The sequence below is a fragment of the Amphiprion ocellaris genome, chromosome 10 (assembly GCF_022539595.1).
Source record: "Amphiprion ocellaris isolate individual 3 ecotype Okinawa chromosome 10, ASM2253959v1, whole genome shotgun sequence".
NCBI classification, from domain to species: Eukaryota; Metazoa; Chordata; class Actinopteri; family Pomacentridae; genus Amphiprion; species Amphiprion ocellaris.
The window spans coordinates 26,660,364-26,678,533 of record NC_072775.1 but is presented as its reverse complement, the minus strand read 5'-3'; the positions used below and the strand labels follow the sequence as shown (position 1 = coordinate 26,678,533).

General features: G+C 38.3%; 1 protein-coding gene across 5 annotated transcripts in view; it reads left to right on the top strand.

Annotated features, from left to right (window-relative positions):
* LOC111570365 (disks large-associated protein 1-like) overlaps nucleotides 1–18,170 on the top strand; it is a 163,059-nt gene that overhangs the window by 131,498 nt on the left and 13,391 nt on the right. For 4 of the 5 annotated variants that reach the window (XM_035949463.2, XM_035949461.2, XM_035949460.2 and 1 more), the window contains exons 8-14: nucleotides 27–179; nucleotides 352–434; nucleotides 9,475–9,520; nucleotides 10,838–11,119; nucleotides 13,144–13,276; nucleotides 14,829–14,920; nucleotides 15,317–15,469. In XM_035949463.2, the coding sequence (XP_035805356.2) occupies nucleotides 27–179; nucleotides 352–434; nucleotides 9,475–9,520; nucleotides 10,838–11,119; nucleotides 13,144–13,276; nucleotides 14,829–14,920; nucleotides 15,317–15,469 (942 nt within the window). Of the gene's footprint in view, nucleotides 1–26; nucleotides 180–351; nucleotides 435–9,474; nucleotides 9,521–10,837; nucleotides 11,120–13,143; nucleotides 13,277–14,828; nucleotides 14,921–15,316; nucleotides 15,470–17,463; nucleotides 18,167–18,170 lie in introns of those variants that run through there. The other variant, XM_035949462.2, reaches the window with a different exon arrangement.

Sequence of the window (18,170 nt, the reverse complement as noted above, 5' to 3'; positions counted from 1 at the left end):
TTGTCACAATTTACTTAACTGTGTAGATCCATGGACCAGCCAGTCAGCATGTCAGTAACAGCACCATGACAGTCGGTGCCCCTGGAATCCTGAGCAGGGCATCAGCAATAGAAGACCGCTGCGATGAATACAGAAAAGAAGCACTTAGGAAGGGCAAATGTCTTTCAATAGGCATCCAGGTATTCATGAGACTTCAGTAGAACAAATAATGCGGTTCAGTTACTTACACATTATACTTAGCCTTGAACTGTAAATTGTAAAACATGCAAAAATTTATTTAGTTTATGGCATGCTTTAATTTTATTGTTAGTTCAGATTTTTTATAAGTTTTATTGTGTCTTTGTTCTGTAGGTGGATGGACCAGAGGAAATTCCTGATCCAGAAGACGCATCCAAGTTTACCTCTGTAGGTGTGCAAGTGGAAGATGACAGAGGGTAAGGCAGAATTTTTTGCTTTACTCTTTACTGTTTGTTTCCTTTCTCTTGCCAACTACAGCTAAATAAATATCCCATTTAACAGGTGAAAAAAAAAACCTGTTGGCCAAGATCTACTTTGTAACACATATTCAATCTGTTATGCAATTTCTATAAAATTACAGAAAGGACATTTAAATTTTAAATTAGGTTTTACATGCTTTTAACAGACAGGACTGCTGGTAAACTCATTTTGCTTGACTCCACTATAAGTAAGAGTTTGCTGTGGTTTCTGCATACCCAAATTCATACTGATATGGTAAACATTTGGCATCAGCAAAACGGGAGTGAGATTTTTTTCATTTTATTTTTTCCATTGTAGTTATTTTTACTGGAGGTAGCACCAAAGAACTAGTGAGTCATGCCAGCCTTGCTACCTCCAACTTGCCAAGCAGTTGCTTTGGTGGCTAAAACTATTCATTTCCATGTGGAGTCGGCACTGAAACCAAACACTGAAATCCACCACACTGTGGCTTTGACTTTATATAGTTTTGCAAATTGTTTCTTCCTCCTTTCAGTTGATCTGTTACATATAGGATATTGCTTATAGAGCCCAGGAGATATTCTGACAAACATCTACAATGACAACAGACATCTTTTACCCTTAGATTAAGACAATCTAACATCACTGGAGTGATGACCCAAAATCTGGAATTAATCATTTTATCAACTGTGCTATTCTCCAGGACTCTTCTGTAGCACAAGTGAATCTACTTTAGTAAACCTTGTGTCCAAGAACAGAACTTCAAAGTCACTTATCAATAGGAAGCAGTTACATGGACTTCCATAGTTTTTTGTTGACAGAGAGCATTGCGGGAGTTTAGCTAGTAGAGTGCAGGCATTAAAAATGGGTACCAGCGAGAGGGTGCCTCCGGGTCGCGTAACTTTAGTGCTCTCTGACGATGTAGCTAAAAAAAACCCTGAAAAGCCATTGACTTACATAAATTTGATAGGTTTATCAAGTTGGGGACCAGGGGAGGTAAAGGACGGAAAAAGACAATGGACACAAAGTTAAACGAAGTGGAAATATCATATGACAGGAGTCGCTCCCCCAAACACGAGGACATGGAGGAAGACGAAACAGGAGAAGCTAGCTTGGCCAGCATACTCAAAGAACTGAAAGATTTTACACCAGATAGCATGAAACAGCTCTCGGACATCCAACAAAAGCTGCACTTAACAAATAACCGGCTGGAAGAAGCAAAATGCCGTATGGACGATGTGGAAACTGCAATGCAGGCGACATCGACTTTACTGAGGCGACTGGTATGAAGACAGGATGAGATGCAGGCTAAACTAACAGACCAAGAAGCCCGCGCACGCAGAGACAACATCAGAATCTATTCCATTCCCGAACAAGCAGAGGGCAACAACATCATTTCATTTTTGGAGGATTTGCTATGAGTTTCTTTGGACTTTCCACGTGACGCTGAAATGAAGATTGAAAGAGCCCACAGAGCACTCGGGCCCAGACCAACGGACCCATCAAAGCCTCGCTCCATCATTGCCAAGTTTTCTAGCTTCAGAGTTAAAGAGGAGGTTGTTAGAAGAGCCTAGCGAAAACAGCAAATTTTCCACATCAACAAACGATTCTACGTGGATCATGACTACCCACTGGCAATCCTGAAGAAACGCACCGAGTACACCCAGGCAAAGAAAGTGCTCAAAGAGAAGAAAATCAAATTCCAAACTCCATATCCAGTGAAAATGTGAGCGTTCTATGAAGAAGGGGTCTGCTTATATCAAAACGCAGCAGAGGCGACAGCAGGTATGTCATCGCGCGGACTCCCGGTCACCATCATCTCGCCCACCATCGACCCTTATCAGCGCGAGCTACAGCGGCTTTCATCACGACGGAGCACCGAGGACCAGAGCGCAGCAACACAGAGGAGCACACTTTCTCAATCAAGTGCGGAGAATCGCCAGCGTATTATGGAAAAGCTCCAAGAATTCAGGCGAACGACTTCTACAGATGAGTAAAAATACATGTCTAACTAAACTGCTCCCTAGCTAAAGATAAAAGACTATTGTAAAAGTTGACATTCTATACGTGTTCTTGTTTTGCACCTCATTTATATTATTATATACGTCGGACATGGACACTATTTATTTATGGTTATTGACGCAGTACAGCCATTTCATGGCCATGGGGCCCTGCTAGTAGTGAGCAGGTTTTCCCCTGACAGGAGCTCTAACATCACGAGCCCAACAAAGGTTCAGTTATTCAGAACCTCTGCTCTGGAAGCGCACCCTCATTGTGGTTTTATGTTTGTTCAACTACTTGCATTGAAGACAATAAGTTTTTGTTTTGTTCGTGTTTTTCTGTTCATAGTTAAATGGATGCAACATGTTAATGGACATTGTACTGAGAGACTTTACTGTTTAAACGCCATGACGATAAAGTTTTGTTCATATAATGTAAATGGGGTTCTTAACCCGTCAAAACGCAGTAAGATTCTATCCAAATTGAAAAAGGATAAGGTTGAAGTTGCTATGCTTCAAGAAACCCACTTCAGTCCTATAGAACATGAGAAATTGAGAAGAATGGGTTTTTCCAAAATATACTACTCATCTTACAAAAATGGTCATAGAAGGGGGGTCACAACTTTAATATCTCACAAAGTTCCATTTGAACTCATTTCTGAAAGTAAGGACAAGGAAGGGAGATACTCACTGATATCAGGAAAAATAGATGGTGTCGTTATTATATTGCTAAATGTATATGCCCCTCCTGGCAGCGACTTTGCATTTTATAGAAAACTTTTTGAGCTTATGGCACAAGCGACTGGTATTATTGTCTGTGGGGGAGACTGGAACATTAGACTTAATTCCAAGTTTGACTCTTCAAAATGCTTCACTCAAAATTCTTTGCAAAAGAAAATTAAAATACTAATGTCAGACCTGGGTATTATAGATATTTGGAGGAACCTCTACCCAACAAGCCAAGATTCAACTCATTATTCACATTTGCATACAGTGTACTCCAGGACTGATTATTTATTTTTAAAAGAGATCGCCACCGAATACAAAATGCTGATATAGGAAATATTGATTTATCAGACCACGCTCCCATCTTTTTAACATTAGAAATTAATAATGAACCTAAGAATGCTCTCTGGAAATTGAACACAAGTGTGTTAAATGACATGCAATTTACCAAATCAATTAAAACAGACATTACTATTTTTCTGAAGGAAAACTTAAATGGAGAAGTTAGTCCAGAAATTGTTTGGGATGCATTAAAAGCATGTATGAGAGGTCAAATTATATCCTTCTGTTCACACAAAAAGAAGGAGAGGCAATCTGAATTACAGGAATTAAATAAAGAATTAAAAGAGCTTGAGGCAAAACAAGAGATTTAAGTCCAGATCTTAATATGAAATTAAAAATTTTGAGAAGTAGAATAAATGCAATGTATCAGCTCGAAATACGAAAGAAGATGATTTACACAAAACAAAAGTATTATGAATCAGGTCCCAAATTTACTAAATTATTTGTGTGTAAATTACAAAAACAACAAGCAGATAATACTGTATATAAAATTAAAGGTCCCATTTCTAAAATGTGTGTGTATAAGCAGGATGAAATTCAACAAGTTTTTCAAAATTACTATAAACAGTTATACACACAACCAAATTTACACAATGAAAAACAGATGAACATTTTTTTTTGAAACCTCTTAATTTACCTTCTGTGTCTGAAAATCCAAATAAAACCCTTATGGTTAAAATAAATGAAAGAGAATTGTCTTGGGCAATATCAAAACTAAAGGCAAACAAATCACCTGGCCCAGACGGCTTTCCCGCCGAATGGTGTAAAAAAATTAAGAAATGAGTTATCACTATTCTTATTAAATCCTAAATATGGCATTAAAAATGGGAAAATACCACCATCATGGAAACAAGTCACAATTTCTATAATTCCGAAAGGAGGAAAGGATCCACGTAATTGTGGCTCCTTTAGACCCGTCTCTGTTCTCAACATTGATTATAAAATATTTACATCAATCCTGGCTAAGAGACTAGAAGATATTTTACCCACACTTATTAACACTGATCAAACAGGCTTCATTTCGCAGAGACAAATGCATGATAATATAAGACGCACTCTTCACATAATGAACCACATTAAAAAACATTAGATCGAGGCAGCTTTGGTCAGTCTTGATGCCGAGAAGGCCTTTGACTCTGTGAGCTGGAGCTTTTTATATAAGGTCTTAGAGAAATATGGTTTTCATGATAATTTTATTGAAACTATTGCAACGTTATACGCAAAACCAACTGCTCGAATAAAAATAAACGGTAACTTATCAAACATGATTGAATAGGAACATGGAACTAGACAAGGTTGCGGGCTCTCGCCTCTTTTGTTCTCTCTTTACATAGAGCCTCTAGTGCAGATGATAAGACAAACAGATGAGGTACAGGGCATCGCTTTTTCTGGAGACACTCATAAGGTGGCATTATATGCAGATGACGTCTTAATATATTTAAGTGAACCAACTAAATCACTGCAAGGGTTGTTTAAATGCCTAAACACCTTTGGCAGTTATTCAGGATATAAATTGAATGTGAGTAAAACTCAAATAATTACCTTAAATTATGATCCACCAACAAATTTACAAAAAGAATTGAATCTAAAATGGGACGTGACCTCTTTGAAATATTTGGTAGTTGCTTTTCCAACTGACACTTCAACTACAGCCAAACATAATTACAATGATCTTCTCATAAAAATCAAACAAGATATTCAGAGATGGACTGCCATTCCCCTTTTGAGCCTGACTCAAAGAATCGAATCAGTGAAGATGAACATACTACCGAGATTTCTTTATTTGTTTCAAGCTCTCCCCACTGAGATTACAAAAAAACTGTTTTTGGAATGGGAGAAAATGATCTGTTGATACATAAGGTTGGGGAAAAAACCACGTGTGAGATTCAAAACGTGACAACTTTGCAAAGAAAATGGGGGAATGGCAGTACCAAATCTAAAAGACTATTTTTATTCAGCACAAATCAAACCCATAATACATCTGTGTAACCCTAATTATAAAGCTCGGTGGAAGGATATTGAATTGAGGATTATATCGAACCCTCCAATACCGGCGATATTGGGAAATAAATATTTAGGAAAAATTCTTAATGAGCTTGAAAATCCATGGCTAAAGTCATCATTGATATCCTGGTCAAATGCTAAAGATGAATACAAATTACATGACAAATTGAAGATTGTGAGATGGTGTGCATATGACCCGGATTTTAAGCCCAACCAAATTGACACTGGATTCCAAAAATGGATACCTAAGGGTATAACAACATGTTACTCATTAATGGACAAAGGAGTAATAAAGGATTCTCAAACTCTTAAAAACAGTCACAATCTGGAGAAGCACGATTTCTATAGATATTTGCAATTGCATCACTACATTATTCAGAAGATAACTTTCCCTCCAGATGTGCAGGAACCTGTGCTCAATGAAATACTAAATTCATACTGTGCAGAATCCAAAAAAGGTGCAATATCTAGGTTATATAAAGGGTTTATCAGTAAAAAGCCATACTCAACACAGTATGTCAGAATTAAATGAGAAAAAAAAGGCAACATTATAATAACCAATGAAGATTGGCAGAGTTGCTGTACATCTGTATGGAAATGCACAAATTCGCACTCATAGAGAGAGTTCAACTGGAAATGCCTTATTAGATTTTTTATTACTCCGAAGCAAAAGTTGCATTGTACCGGGGAGGAGCCTAAGTGCTGGAGGCAGTGTGGAAGTCAAGATGCCAATCACTGGCACATATTCTGGGGCTGTCCAAAACTAATACAATTCTGGAAGGATATACACAATCTATATTGAATGATACATTACCTTTTGAATGTAATACGTTTATTATGGGAATGACTAAAATGCACCCAGACAATACATATTTGTATAGAATTCTTATAACTGCTTGTAAAAAGGCGATTACCAGACGCTGGCTCCTCCCTGAACCACCCAATATAGGACAATGGACAGGTATTGTCAACGAAATATATCAGATGGAAAGGTTGACTTTTTCGCTCCAGTTACAGATAACTAAATTTTCAAAGCTATGGTCAAAATGGACAACATATGTTTCAGCTAACCAAATGCAGCACATAGCAACCCTGAATGTACAGGACATGTAAGGGAGTGGTTAACATCCTGGCTTGGGAAATGTTTTATTTCATTTAATTTAAATACTTTTATTTTTGTCGTGAGATGAAAGCTCTTGGTCATTGTCTATTGTGTTGTATTGCATCCAATGTACAATGTTTTTGTTCTTTTTTACAATTTTATGTTTATACTCACAAAAAAAAAATGTTGAGAAGGGACATTTGTGAATTGGCCGCAGACTGGCTCTCCAACCTACAGGTAATTTCAATGTATCTGTTTATCTTCTCAGTATTTCAAAATAAAGATTTGCAAAAAAAAATGGGTACCAGCCAGAGTTCTAAAGGATTTCCATGACAGCAAAGTGTCGGTAGTGTAATGATGGTACATTTCATTGACTGATTGGTTGATATGGATGAGCAGTGCATGTCACAAGCTGTTGGAGCTGAAGAAGTCACATGACCAGAGTTAGATCAACAACTTGGCTACAAAACTTGCATCCCAAGTTTGCACAGCAATAAACACTTAAAACCTATGTTTTTAGTCTTTTGCTTCAAGGCATTGCTGCCTGGGCCACTGACTCAGCTACCAGACCTCTACTCTCACTTCACAAACAAGCTTTGAAAATTTTACATTCACATTAAATGCCAGTGAGAAAAAGTGGGTTGTTAGCAGCAACTTTAAAGTTTCTGAAGTGTAGCCAGTTCTTACATGCAAAAGCAAGCTGTTCCAGGCAGTTTGGGCAGTCATTCACACTGGATCATCTCGTTTCTGCACTGGGAACTATCATAAGCATCTGGTTAGTCAACTTTAGTGCTGTAACTGAGCTATCATGTCGCAGTAGTTCTGCTAGATAGGGCGGTAATATCACAGAGTGGGTCAGAGAATCAAGTGCAGACCACAGAGACACAGCTGACTGACAATTCAAATAATACAATTATTTATTTATATACAATTTATTTACAATGTTGATACTGCATATATGAACACATGGAAGGGTGAAAGGGAAGAGGAACGTACATCACTAGGATTCATATGAGACAGGCTTCTGATGAGTGAGCATACTAAAGGTCAGAGGAGAAAGTACACAGAACAGGAAACAGCTACGGAAGCCGAGGGGAAACAGAGACACAAACTACTAACAACAAGGTGCATTTAATCTTACGAAAGCAGATATTTTAATAAGAGCTGAGCTAAACAGGACTTGATAAACCAAGCTAGTACAGTCAAGGGCAGGACAGGATTAGAAGAAGCGCACATGACATGTCAACAACGGTTTACGCTACAACGCCAACACAGCACATACGTGACACACGTGGAAAATATGCAACAGAAATACAAGCACAAAACACAATACAGATACTATAAACCCAAGAGAGAGTGGGGTAAAACTTAGCTGACAGCCTGACTGGGAGAGAGGGTGAGGAAATGCATGCGGAGGAGGTGTGTGGCATGGCAGAAATGGTTGCTTTGGCAGGTGCAGGAACCAGGTGGAGGATCCAAGAAGTGAATCTGAGCTGAACCAGGTTGGAATTGGGAAGGCAGGAGACGAGACTACAGTAGGAGGCAGGTGGTGTAGCTAGGGAGGGTCACAGAACTCTTGCAGAGGAAAACAGGTTAGCAATGGAGCACAAAGTAAGCAAGAGTAGAATAGTGCCCTGGGTTGACTAACTAGGTTGTTCAGCAGTCCAGCATCGAGTAATGGTCTGAGCTTGACTTCTGTGGAGCAAATAGGTGATTTGTAGGTGGACTACTCCCTGCCACAGGAGTGCTCACTCAGGTAATTATCCAGTCACCTGCACCTGTCCACATTCCACACTCGCATACTTTGCTCACACCCACATGAGGGAAAAGGGAAAGGAGGAAGAAGAAGGGGAAGAGGGAAGGCTGCTACTGAGCAGAGTTGGAGGTGAAGTTGCATGACAAGCATCATTTAAAAACTTAAAAGATGCTTAACAACTTAAAGTCCATTTTGAAATAGAAACTAAACCAGTGGTAAGAAGACAATATTAGAGGTGTGAGACCAGGCTTCCTTTTTCCAGTTTTTTGTACCGGCTAATGGAGAGAGAAAGGACTACTCTGTACTCTCATACAAAGAATTAGAAAAAACTAAACAAATGAAGGACTTCTTAAAAATCATTAAGACAAAATTTTTACATTGACTGAAAGTCTTAACAAAAAAATACTAGTTTTGACAGTTGACAATTGTTTATTAAATTTAAAGGAGCAAAATCATACCAAAGTTCTTACCAAAATAATGATGAAACTGGAGGTCCAAAAGACACACAAAATGGCACACAGGCAGCACGCAGGAGTACAAGTTTTTACTCTAGAACTAGGAAGTTAAGCAATTAATAAAACAGGTAGATGATCCAGGATGCAGGAGTTCCTCAGCATGCTCTTTCCAACAAGCAACATTATCCTAAGCCCTCCTTGAACTTCAAAAATCATCTGAATGTTTGCTGAACTTCCTTGCGGCCCTCTGAAAGTTCTTCTCAATTGCCTCAGTCTCCACCCACTTCTGGTTTTTGTATCATGACCAGAATTTAGACTGTGTGAGTTGCTCTTAGTCCTAGCAATTCCTTATCTGGGACTAGATTGTCTTAGTGGTACTGTTTCTTCAAGACAAGTCTCAGGAGTCACACGAAAAAGCAAACCTGTCCACAACAGTAAGGTACCAATTGTCGAGGGGGAAACAACAACCTAGTGTAACTGGTAATATCTATTCTTATTATCAGATGATAAATGTAGATAAAGTATGTGAAGAAATAAGTCCATGAATCTTTACTCTGACAACTGTTGCCCAGGATCAGAGAGAGAAAAATCTTGACATGAAATGTTTGCTGTTTGTCTCCCTCTGGTGATCAGATATCGCCGGTTTCAGCGCTCCAACAGTGTGACAGCAGCTGTACAGGTAAGCTTTGTTACTAACCTCAAATCATAGTTCATTGTTCATTAGTGAACAAAAATTCTTTTTTAAAAGTGATTTTTAATGAAATGCAGTGAAAATTTGTCCATGGCAAATAAAATGTTAATGTTCGTAGAACATTTTTGCTATTTTTTCACAAACTACTGCCTTTTCTTGAATGGAAAAAATGTCCTGTGATTTTCAGTGACTGTTCCATTTTCATTCAATGTAGAATAATTAGTTAGTCCGATCTTTGATCAGCTCTTCTGTTGATTACATATTAATTACAATGTAGATAATTTTACTACCATGGGAGAAGTGTGCACTCTGCAATCACTTTCTATATAAAAAATATACTTACAGTACAGTACTTTGTCTTAAAAAATGCTTTATTTTTTATGTCTTCTGATTAATGAGTAACCCAGTCTATGAGTCATTTAAGTATTAAATGAGTCAAGTAATAAATGCCCAGAGACCTGCGGCCCACTCAGTTCTGGCCAATCATCTATCTACCTTTCTATCCATGATCTATACATTGCTTTATTATGTGGAAGATAAACACACGCTGAAAGGCAAGGTGCAATCCAATCCGTAAATATTTCGACAGGCACAATTTGCAGCATTTCAGTTCTGTATATCACCACATTGGATTTGAAATAGAAGGAATGTACTTTAAGTGCAGAAAATGCCCAAAGAACAAGCAAGAAGTGAAGACAGCAACAGTAGAGGCCTGGCAGAGCATCACCAGGGACCAAACACAGCGTCTGGTGATGTCTGTGGGTTCCAGGCTTCAGGCTGTAACTGACTGCAAAGGATTTGCAACCAAATATTAATAGTGACAATTTGATTTATGATTATGTTCGTTTGTCCTATTACTTTTGGTCCCTTAAAAAGGTGAAGGTAGGTTGTATTTCCCACACCATCCACCTGGTTTGGATGTAAATACCCTCAAATGAATTCCACTTGGTGGTGTACAGAGCCGAAATGCTGAAAATGGTGTCAATGTCCAAATATTTATGGAGCTGATTGTATAGTCTAAGACAGTTCATTTGTCCAGCACAGAGGTGACACTGCAAAACAGACAACCATGCCCTCTCTCACCAGGTCATTCCACCTCAATTCACTTTTTAAAGTGATGAATATTGACTGAGTTGATCATGTGTCAAGCCACTGCACCACCCTCTACCCAATCACTTAAACTGAATATTATTTCGAAGTGTGTGGGCTTCTTTCAGTTAAATAATGACTTAAAACACTTGCACTACTCACACAACTGTTTGCTTATTCTGTCAGTTATTAAGATGTGTTCACATTTCTATTCAGGCAGATCTAGACATGCCAGACCTACTAGACACGCCTCTAGACTCCCCGGACGCTGACATGGAAGTCTTATCATCCGGTGCCATCTCTCGACAATATTCCCGTGATGCCGCCACCTCCACTGTCAGTATCCAGGGCTCAGGGAACCATTACCACGCCTGTGCCTCTGATGATTATGAGGATGTGGGCTTTGACCCATCCATCCTCCCCCCTCCAGACCCCTGGATAGACAGTGTAACAGATGACCCACTTGATGTCGGTTTCAACAGCTCTGCTATTTTGGAGGTATGTGGGAGCTTAATTGAGGTAATTATTATTTTTTTACTATCAAGTTTATTTTGCTGTTGTTATATTGCTCCTTCAACTGATTTTAAGTTTAAGGCCTTCAGCATTTGGTTTAGTCTCTGCTTGATAGTCGATCTTAGGGCTGTATAGGCAATTGTGGATATTAGTGATGATTACATTGGGGTGTTAGTTGAAATGCAAAGAATGCTCCAGTTCAATTTTCTAATCTTTCCTGATTTATTTGGCAACAGCACAGTATGACCATTCAGGCTTACAGGTGGAAGTCCAATGATGTGTGGTCTATAATAAAAGCAAACACAAAGGAGAAACATCATAAATCTTCTAAAAACTAAACAGATACAACTTACTTAAATGACTTATGCCTCAGGCCACACAGTGGATCAGTGGTTAGCACTGTCATCTCACAAGATCTCTGATCACCAGAGGGAGACAAACATACAAACATTATTACTGACTTATTTATGTGTGTGTGTGTGTGTGTGTGTGTGTGTGTGTGTGTGCGCGTGCGTGCGTGTGTGTATACATATACATAAATAAATCAGTAAGTGGCAGCACTGGCAGACCACTGATCTATAAGAATCAGGGAACTGTTGTGGAGGCCATAAAATGTTTGTCACACATAACAATTTTGAATTCATTAATCCTAATTAAGTCATCTATCACTGTAAATCAGGAAATGTTTAGTAACAGATCTGGCAAGCCACAAATATGGTGATACCAAACATGTCAGTGAAATATACTTTGACATTTGTTTTTCCGCCAAAATATCTCATCTTGTAGCACAATATCTACTCATATCTCCTTTTCATCAAGGCAGTTTAGGCATTTCTTTGGAGCCGGTGCCAAATCTCAAACCAGTTCCTTTTGTTTCAACAGCTAAAGAAGAATACTTTGACACTTTGCTAATCTAGAACCAAGAACCACCATTGTTTGTTTTTTTTTAAATAATTGAGCTATTCTACCATATCCAAAAAAGAAGAAAAAACACATCTTGAAGGAAGACTTGAGCAATAAAGTATTTGTATTTTTATCCAAAAAATCTGTTAGATTCTACTGTGAGACTTGAATACGCAACTGCTACTAGTCAGATTTAGCAGGTTCACTTAATACCGCATGTCTTATATTACTTGTTTGAACTTGAAGACATTTCATTGATCAGTTAGTAGACACAAAAAACATTGATCCATTGCTCTACTAGCGGGGTAAAACCCCACAGGGGACTTTTGATAAACTCTTAGATACAGTATATCTTAATGTATTTGAGGTAATGCACTTAAATGATATAAAACTGACAAAATGCAATGCTGTAATACAACTCATGAAGGTCCATGAGTCCACTGTTTGTTCTTTATATCTTACAGAAGTGGAGGCCATTGGAGGCCTTGAACAACAAAAGACATCTCGAAATTTAAGATTGTATACCATGCATTTGAAAATAGTCAACAAAAATTGACCGTGTACATAAATCCTTCTAAAATAAATTTTAAAAACAACACTGCAAACTTTGAACATGGTCTGTTAAGTTTAGTTTTTGCATCATCCATAAACCAGTAATGTCATTAAAATAAATGATACACTGTAATAAAAGCCATGTAAATTTTGTGATCTGCAAAGTCTGTGCAGTCTCATCTTCTCCTTGCTGTCAAGAGGTAGCTTTCATGTTTTATAGTTTGCATGTGTGGAAATACACATGCTCCTAGTATGGACAGAAGCAATGCAAGTCTGCTGTCCATCCTGGAATATTTTGGGTTTTGTAGATCAGAAGTGTGCAATATTTCAGTCTTGAAATCGTATTTAGTGATACTTCATTTATCAACTCTTCAAGGAATTTTGATGTTGCAAAAGAATGTAAAATACACTATACAGTAAATGATATGCTATTAACACTGAACACATGCACTGTGAGACCACATTAATTGTTTTGTTACATTACATGGAAAGCACAAAGTGCTAGTGTAGGTGTGTCTCTACTCTTTGTGAAAGTCTGAATAATTGAATATCAGGTGGTGCAGCGATCTGTGTGTCAGAGAGATGGACACTGGTTCCTGAAGCTGCTGCAAGCTGAGACTGACCGTATGGAGGGCTGGTGTCGACAAATGGAGCTCGACCAGCGGGAGAATGACCTGCCTGAAGATAGTACGTGTGTGTCTGTCTGTCTGTCTGTCTGTGTGTCTATCTATGTCTGTCTGCATGTGTGTTTGTCTGTTCATCTATATCAGTGTTTCATCATGTTACTATCATCAATGAGCACCTGTGCAGCCAACAGTTAGATTGAAAAGTGGTTTTTTTTAGGTCTGAAGATGTAAAATTAGACAATATTGCACAAGAATACGTGAAATGGTCAGAGAACATTAATATTATCTTGTGTACCTGCATTTTGTACATACAAGAGACAAATTACAATCATAAAGCTCTGAGTCTGTTCCAGTGTTCATGACCAGAGTACAGTGCAGTCATGTGCATGCAAAAGATTGGAGCAGTAAGTCCACATGATGTTGCATGATCAACATAGGGACCGGTGTTAAATACATTTTTGAGACCACTTGCAGGTGCACATTTGCAAATTCATCAGGGAACTGCAGAATCCGTACCATGTTAAAGTCTTCAAGGATCTTAATGAACAGGTCCGGGATAATCCAGCCTTCATGTTAAAGATCATTACTTTATAATTAGAGAGGCTAGGGCTGTGACCCAGAGACCAAACACCAGTGAAAGAGCGCACAAGATTCCACAACGTCCTTTGGGAGAGCTCTCGGTGCAGATGACCTGAACTGTGGAATCGTGCCAACATTTTCATGGTGTGTTCATAAAGCAGGAGTCTTATTTGTCTTGACAACACAATTATCACTCTGCTCTATTCACCAGAACTGTCTCTCTGCGACTTCCTCCTTCTCTCCAAAATGAAATTCAAGTTGAGCAACTTTAACACAGTGGAAGAGATTCAGCAAACATTCTGTAAAGTGCTTCATGCACTTTACAGAAGAGGACTTCCAGAGAGTGTTTTAAACATAGCAGTGGTGTATCATGGTGTAAAGACACTACTTAACCAGTGATGGAGTCCAGTTTTAAATTAGCAGTGGTTTTTGCTTTTTTTAGGCACAGACTTATATGATTGCACCTTCCAAAGGAAAAATCAACACAAAGTGTCTTAGTAAGGTGCTGGGACAACACGTGACACCAAAACAGTTTCAACAGCATTGTTCAGGTCTCTGGAAGTGGAAGGCCACTCTTTCAGAAGATAATCCCTTATTTGGTGTTTAATGGTGTTAGAGGAGAGCCTTGTCTAACATATCAGTCCAAAATCTCCTGACCTCTTTTGAAGATTCAGAACCTATTTCAAGTTTAAGAGAAATTTTAGTTTTGAAAAAACATGATATAGTCTTCATTTTTGAGTATGATTAAGCAGCCACATCCAGTACTGTAAGTTCACTCATACAGTCCCAGTCATCAGAAAGTTCCGCTTCAGAAATGGGTGTGTTGTGGGACTGAAAAACAACCTGTGGTACACTAACAGTAGGAGTCCCTGAAAAAAAGTTCCTTGAAAACTAATAATTGCATGCAAAAGACCATCCACAGTTCATATATTGTATATCAACACATGGCGATCAACAGTGAGTTGTGCATTTTCTTAAGAACAGATGTATGTAACAGATTAGTGTTCTTCTAACCCCTGTGTCTATGCTCATAGTTCTTGGGAAGATGAGGAGTGCCGTGGGAAGCGCTCAGCTTTTGATGTCCCAGAAGTTTCAACAGTTCAGGGAGCTGTGTGAGGAGAACCTGGTTAGTCTGGAACATTCAGAACATGTAATCAGTAATGTACAAAAATGTTTATCTTTAATTTTGTATGTAGTGTATGTTTGAACAAACTAATTCCAGTCTGTAAACATATTCCTTCTGTTCTTTTTCCTTTCCATGTTAACCCTCTATGTTATCCTGTATTTTTATTTATTTATTTTTTGCCACTTCTTTTTATTAATTCCTTTCTCCTTAATCTCATGATAGTTCCATACTACCTTCATTTTATGTTCATATAGTTTTAGGAACACCCTTTATCATGCTTGAAGAACAAACTTGAATCTAACCTAATGTGTAGAACTTTTCTTTGCCATTTTTGTCTTCCTTGCTTTCATCTTACTACTACTTTCTTCCCCCTCTTCTGCTTTTTTACTGTCACAGAACCCCAAAGCCCATCCCCGTCCGGTGGCCTCAGACCTGGCTGGTTTTTGGGATATGCTTCAGCTGTCAATTGAGAACATAAGCCTCAAGTTTGATGAGCTTCACCAGCTGAGGGCCAACAACTGGAGACCCTTGGATCCTCCTGAGAGAAAGGTACACACATAAACCGTTAGTATTCCAGCAGGTCCAGTGGTTGCCCTGGGATATCACCATCATCTGAATGGCTGCTTAACGTGGTGATATTTCTTTCATTCCATGGCTCAAGTGAATGTGACTCATGAATGATGAACTTGGCAACAAATTACTTTCTGTGTGAGTTTGTCTGTGGTGCACAGTGTCTTATTTCACTGCTGTTCTGCTCAACTGTAATATCAATTTCCAAATCTAATTTACTCAAACAGTCTTTTGTACCCTGGCCTTCTCTCCAAAGCAAACTAGGTTCCTGTAGAACTTTTTTTTTTTTTGGTTACATAACTATCAAGCAGGCTTAACTGTAATCAACGATTCCTGAGCTAAATTTTAGGTAAAATCAGCATATTTGTGTATGATTTTTACTTGTTTTTAAAAAACAATTTTATTTTAAAGAAATCTATAATAAATAGAGTAAACTGAAACAAGCTAAGTTAGTATAATAAGTGTTTTCTATCTTATTTACATGAGAGTCATATGGTGGGTTCTCCATTTGTTGGAACAAAAAATAACTGATACTCTTTCTGTAATATGTGAAAGTGTAATAGAGGGACTGAGTGAAGATGCCCCACCTGATAAGGGGTAAGATTACTTTTTTAGTTCCAGTCAAAGTAATATAAGCCTGAAGGAGTGGATTTCACATGATACAGAATTTATTGAACTAAAACTCTAACGTGAGTGAATATAAACTGATATAGTATAATAGTATATATGGTCCTGAGTTTACTATGAACTTCATCAATAGACAGTTTGCCTTTTAATAATTAGTGTGATAATTGGTTGATAATAGGTTTTTCAGATATTTATTAGCAAAGAGTGTTTATTTTAGGGACACTATAAATTGTGAGTTTTGGAGTGCCCAAACACCCTTTCAGACATACACTTATTGATGTCGATCTGATGACAGTCTAACATATTTGGCTTAATGTTTGGACTCAAATCAGTCGCTTTACATATAGCATGTAGATGCAGGAATTAAACAACAGTCACATCATTTGCCGTTCAATCAGATTATATTTATATAGCACTTTTCAGTGCTTTACAGACGAAAGAAATAAACGAAACAATACAAACAATAACTCCCTTTAACTGCTGGATATAAGATGTCTCCTACATCACTGAAACTCCATTCTGAGTGTTTGTGCAGTTCAGTCTTCATGCTTCCACATCACACTTGCAAAGTAATTATTGGATTGGATTTTTAGATTACGAGTGGTTCCAAACGACTTGTAATGCCAAAATCCTTCTAATGAGATCACACTTATTCGTCAGACTTTACATAAGCTCAGAGAAATGTCCCACTTTCAGCAGAAGTATTTAAAACTAGCCCTCTAGTGATATCATTCTGTATAGTGAAGACAGCAGTGAGGGACCTATGGTGAAACATTTGGTTATCACTTTTTGCTATCCACTCACGATTCAAGGTTCATGGGATGGAGTTCCTACAGCTTAGTGCTTTGGTGCCACTGTGACCATTGCTGGCTTTTTGTTCTATTTCCTAAATCTGAGACTCATGCAGATGGATAGTGCAAGATGATGGCACTTCACTGCTGGCCTGCACACATTTTTAAAATTTCCACTGTTGATAATTGATGATCAGATATTTGTTGCACAGTCTGGCATGTCTCAAAATGGAGATCTAAATTTGTGACAGATTGAGACTAAGATTGTCAAACACTGTGTGTTACATGACATGAACCCTCTCTATGGTGAAACAGATGCTCTACAAATCTTTAAGTGTATTTGTGAATCTTTTTCAAATATCTCCTGCCTGTTCCATCACTCTCTTTCAGCAGTATCTGTTGGAGCTTTGCATCATTGTGAATATTGACATTGCTAGCTTCCTCATTTGCGCTCATTGTTGGTTTTTTCTTTCTTGTGTGTTTGTGTGTGTGTGTGTGTGCGTGTGTGTGTGTGTGTGTGTGTGTGTGTGTGTGTGTGCGCGTGTGTGTTGACAGTGAAGACGCTTGCAAACTGCCACGCATCAGTCAGCATATCAGCAATGCCAGCACCACCACAGGGCCTTGATCCTTCTAGGCCGTGAATCCATCATGTGTCTTTCCATCCATCTGAACATGCTTCCCTCTGCTGCCTGCCACCACCTCACCATGTGTGGCTTTTTATTATGTGTGTTGTAGCTGTCAACATAGTTAATATGATAAAATGACATAAATGCAGGAACAGACCCTGCCACAGGATAGACTTCCATGAAATCAACTAAAATATCTACCTATCTAAAGCTATTATAATACCAAATTACCCACCTTGCATGCATGCAAAAACCTGTAAAAGACTGTAGAAATTGTCACTCGCATGCACGCACTTGTTTGTAATGTATAATAAATATTTTAGGTGTCCGCATACAGAGAGATTATTATATTGATAGTGGATAGAGATTTTAGACATAGGGATCAAGTTAAGAACAGTAAAACAGTATGTAAAGTCACTGCAGCTTGCTTATTTAACACATTATGTCAGAAAAACATATTTATGCAGGCTGCCTAATCCATCTTGCCTCATCTGTAGTTATTACATATACCATATCTTCACATCAAAGAAACAAAAAAATGCATTAAAGACAGGCATCACAGGGACATCCTGCACACACACAAAAATCTATTGTTTTTTTTCCTGAAATGTTCTGCCCTCCCCCTTACCATCCTCT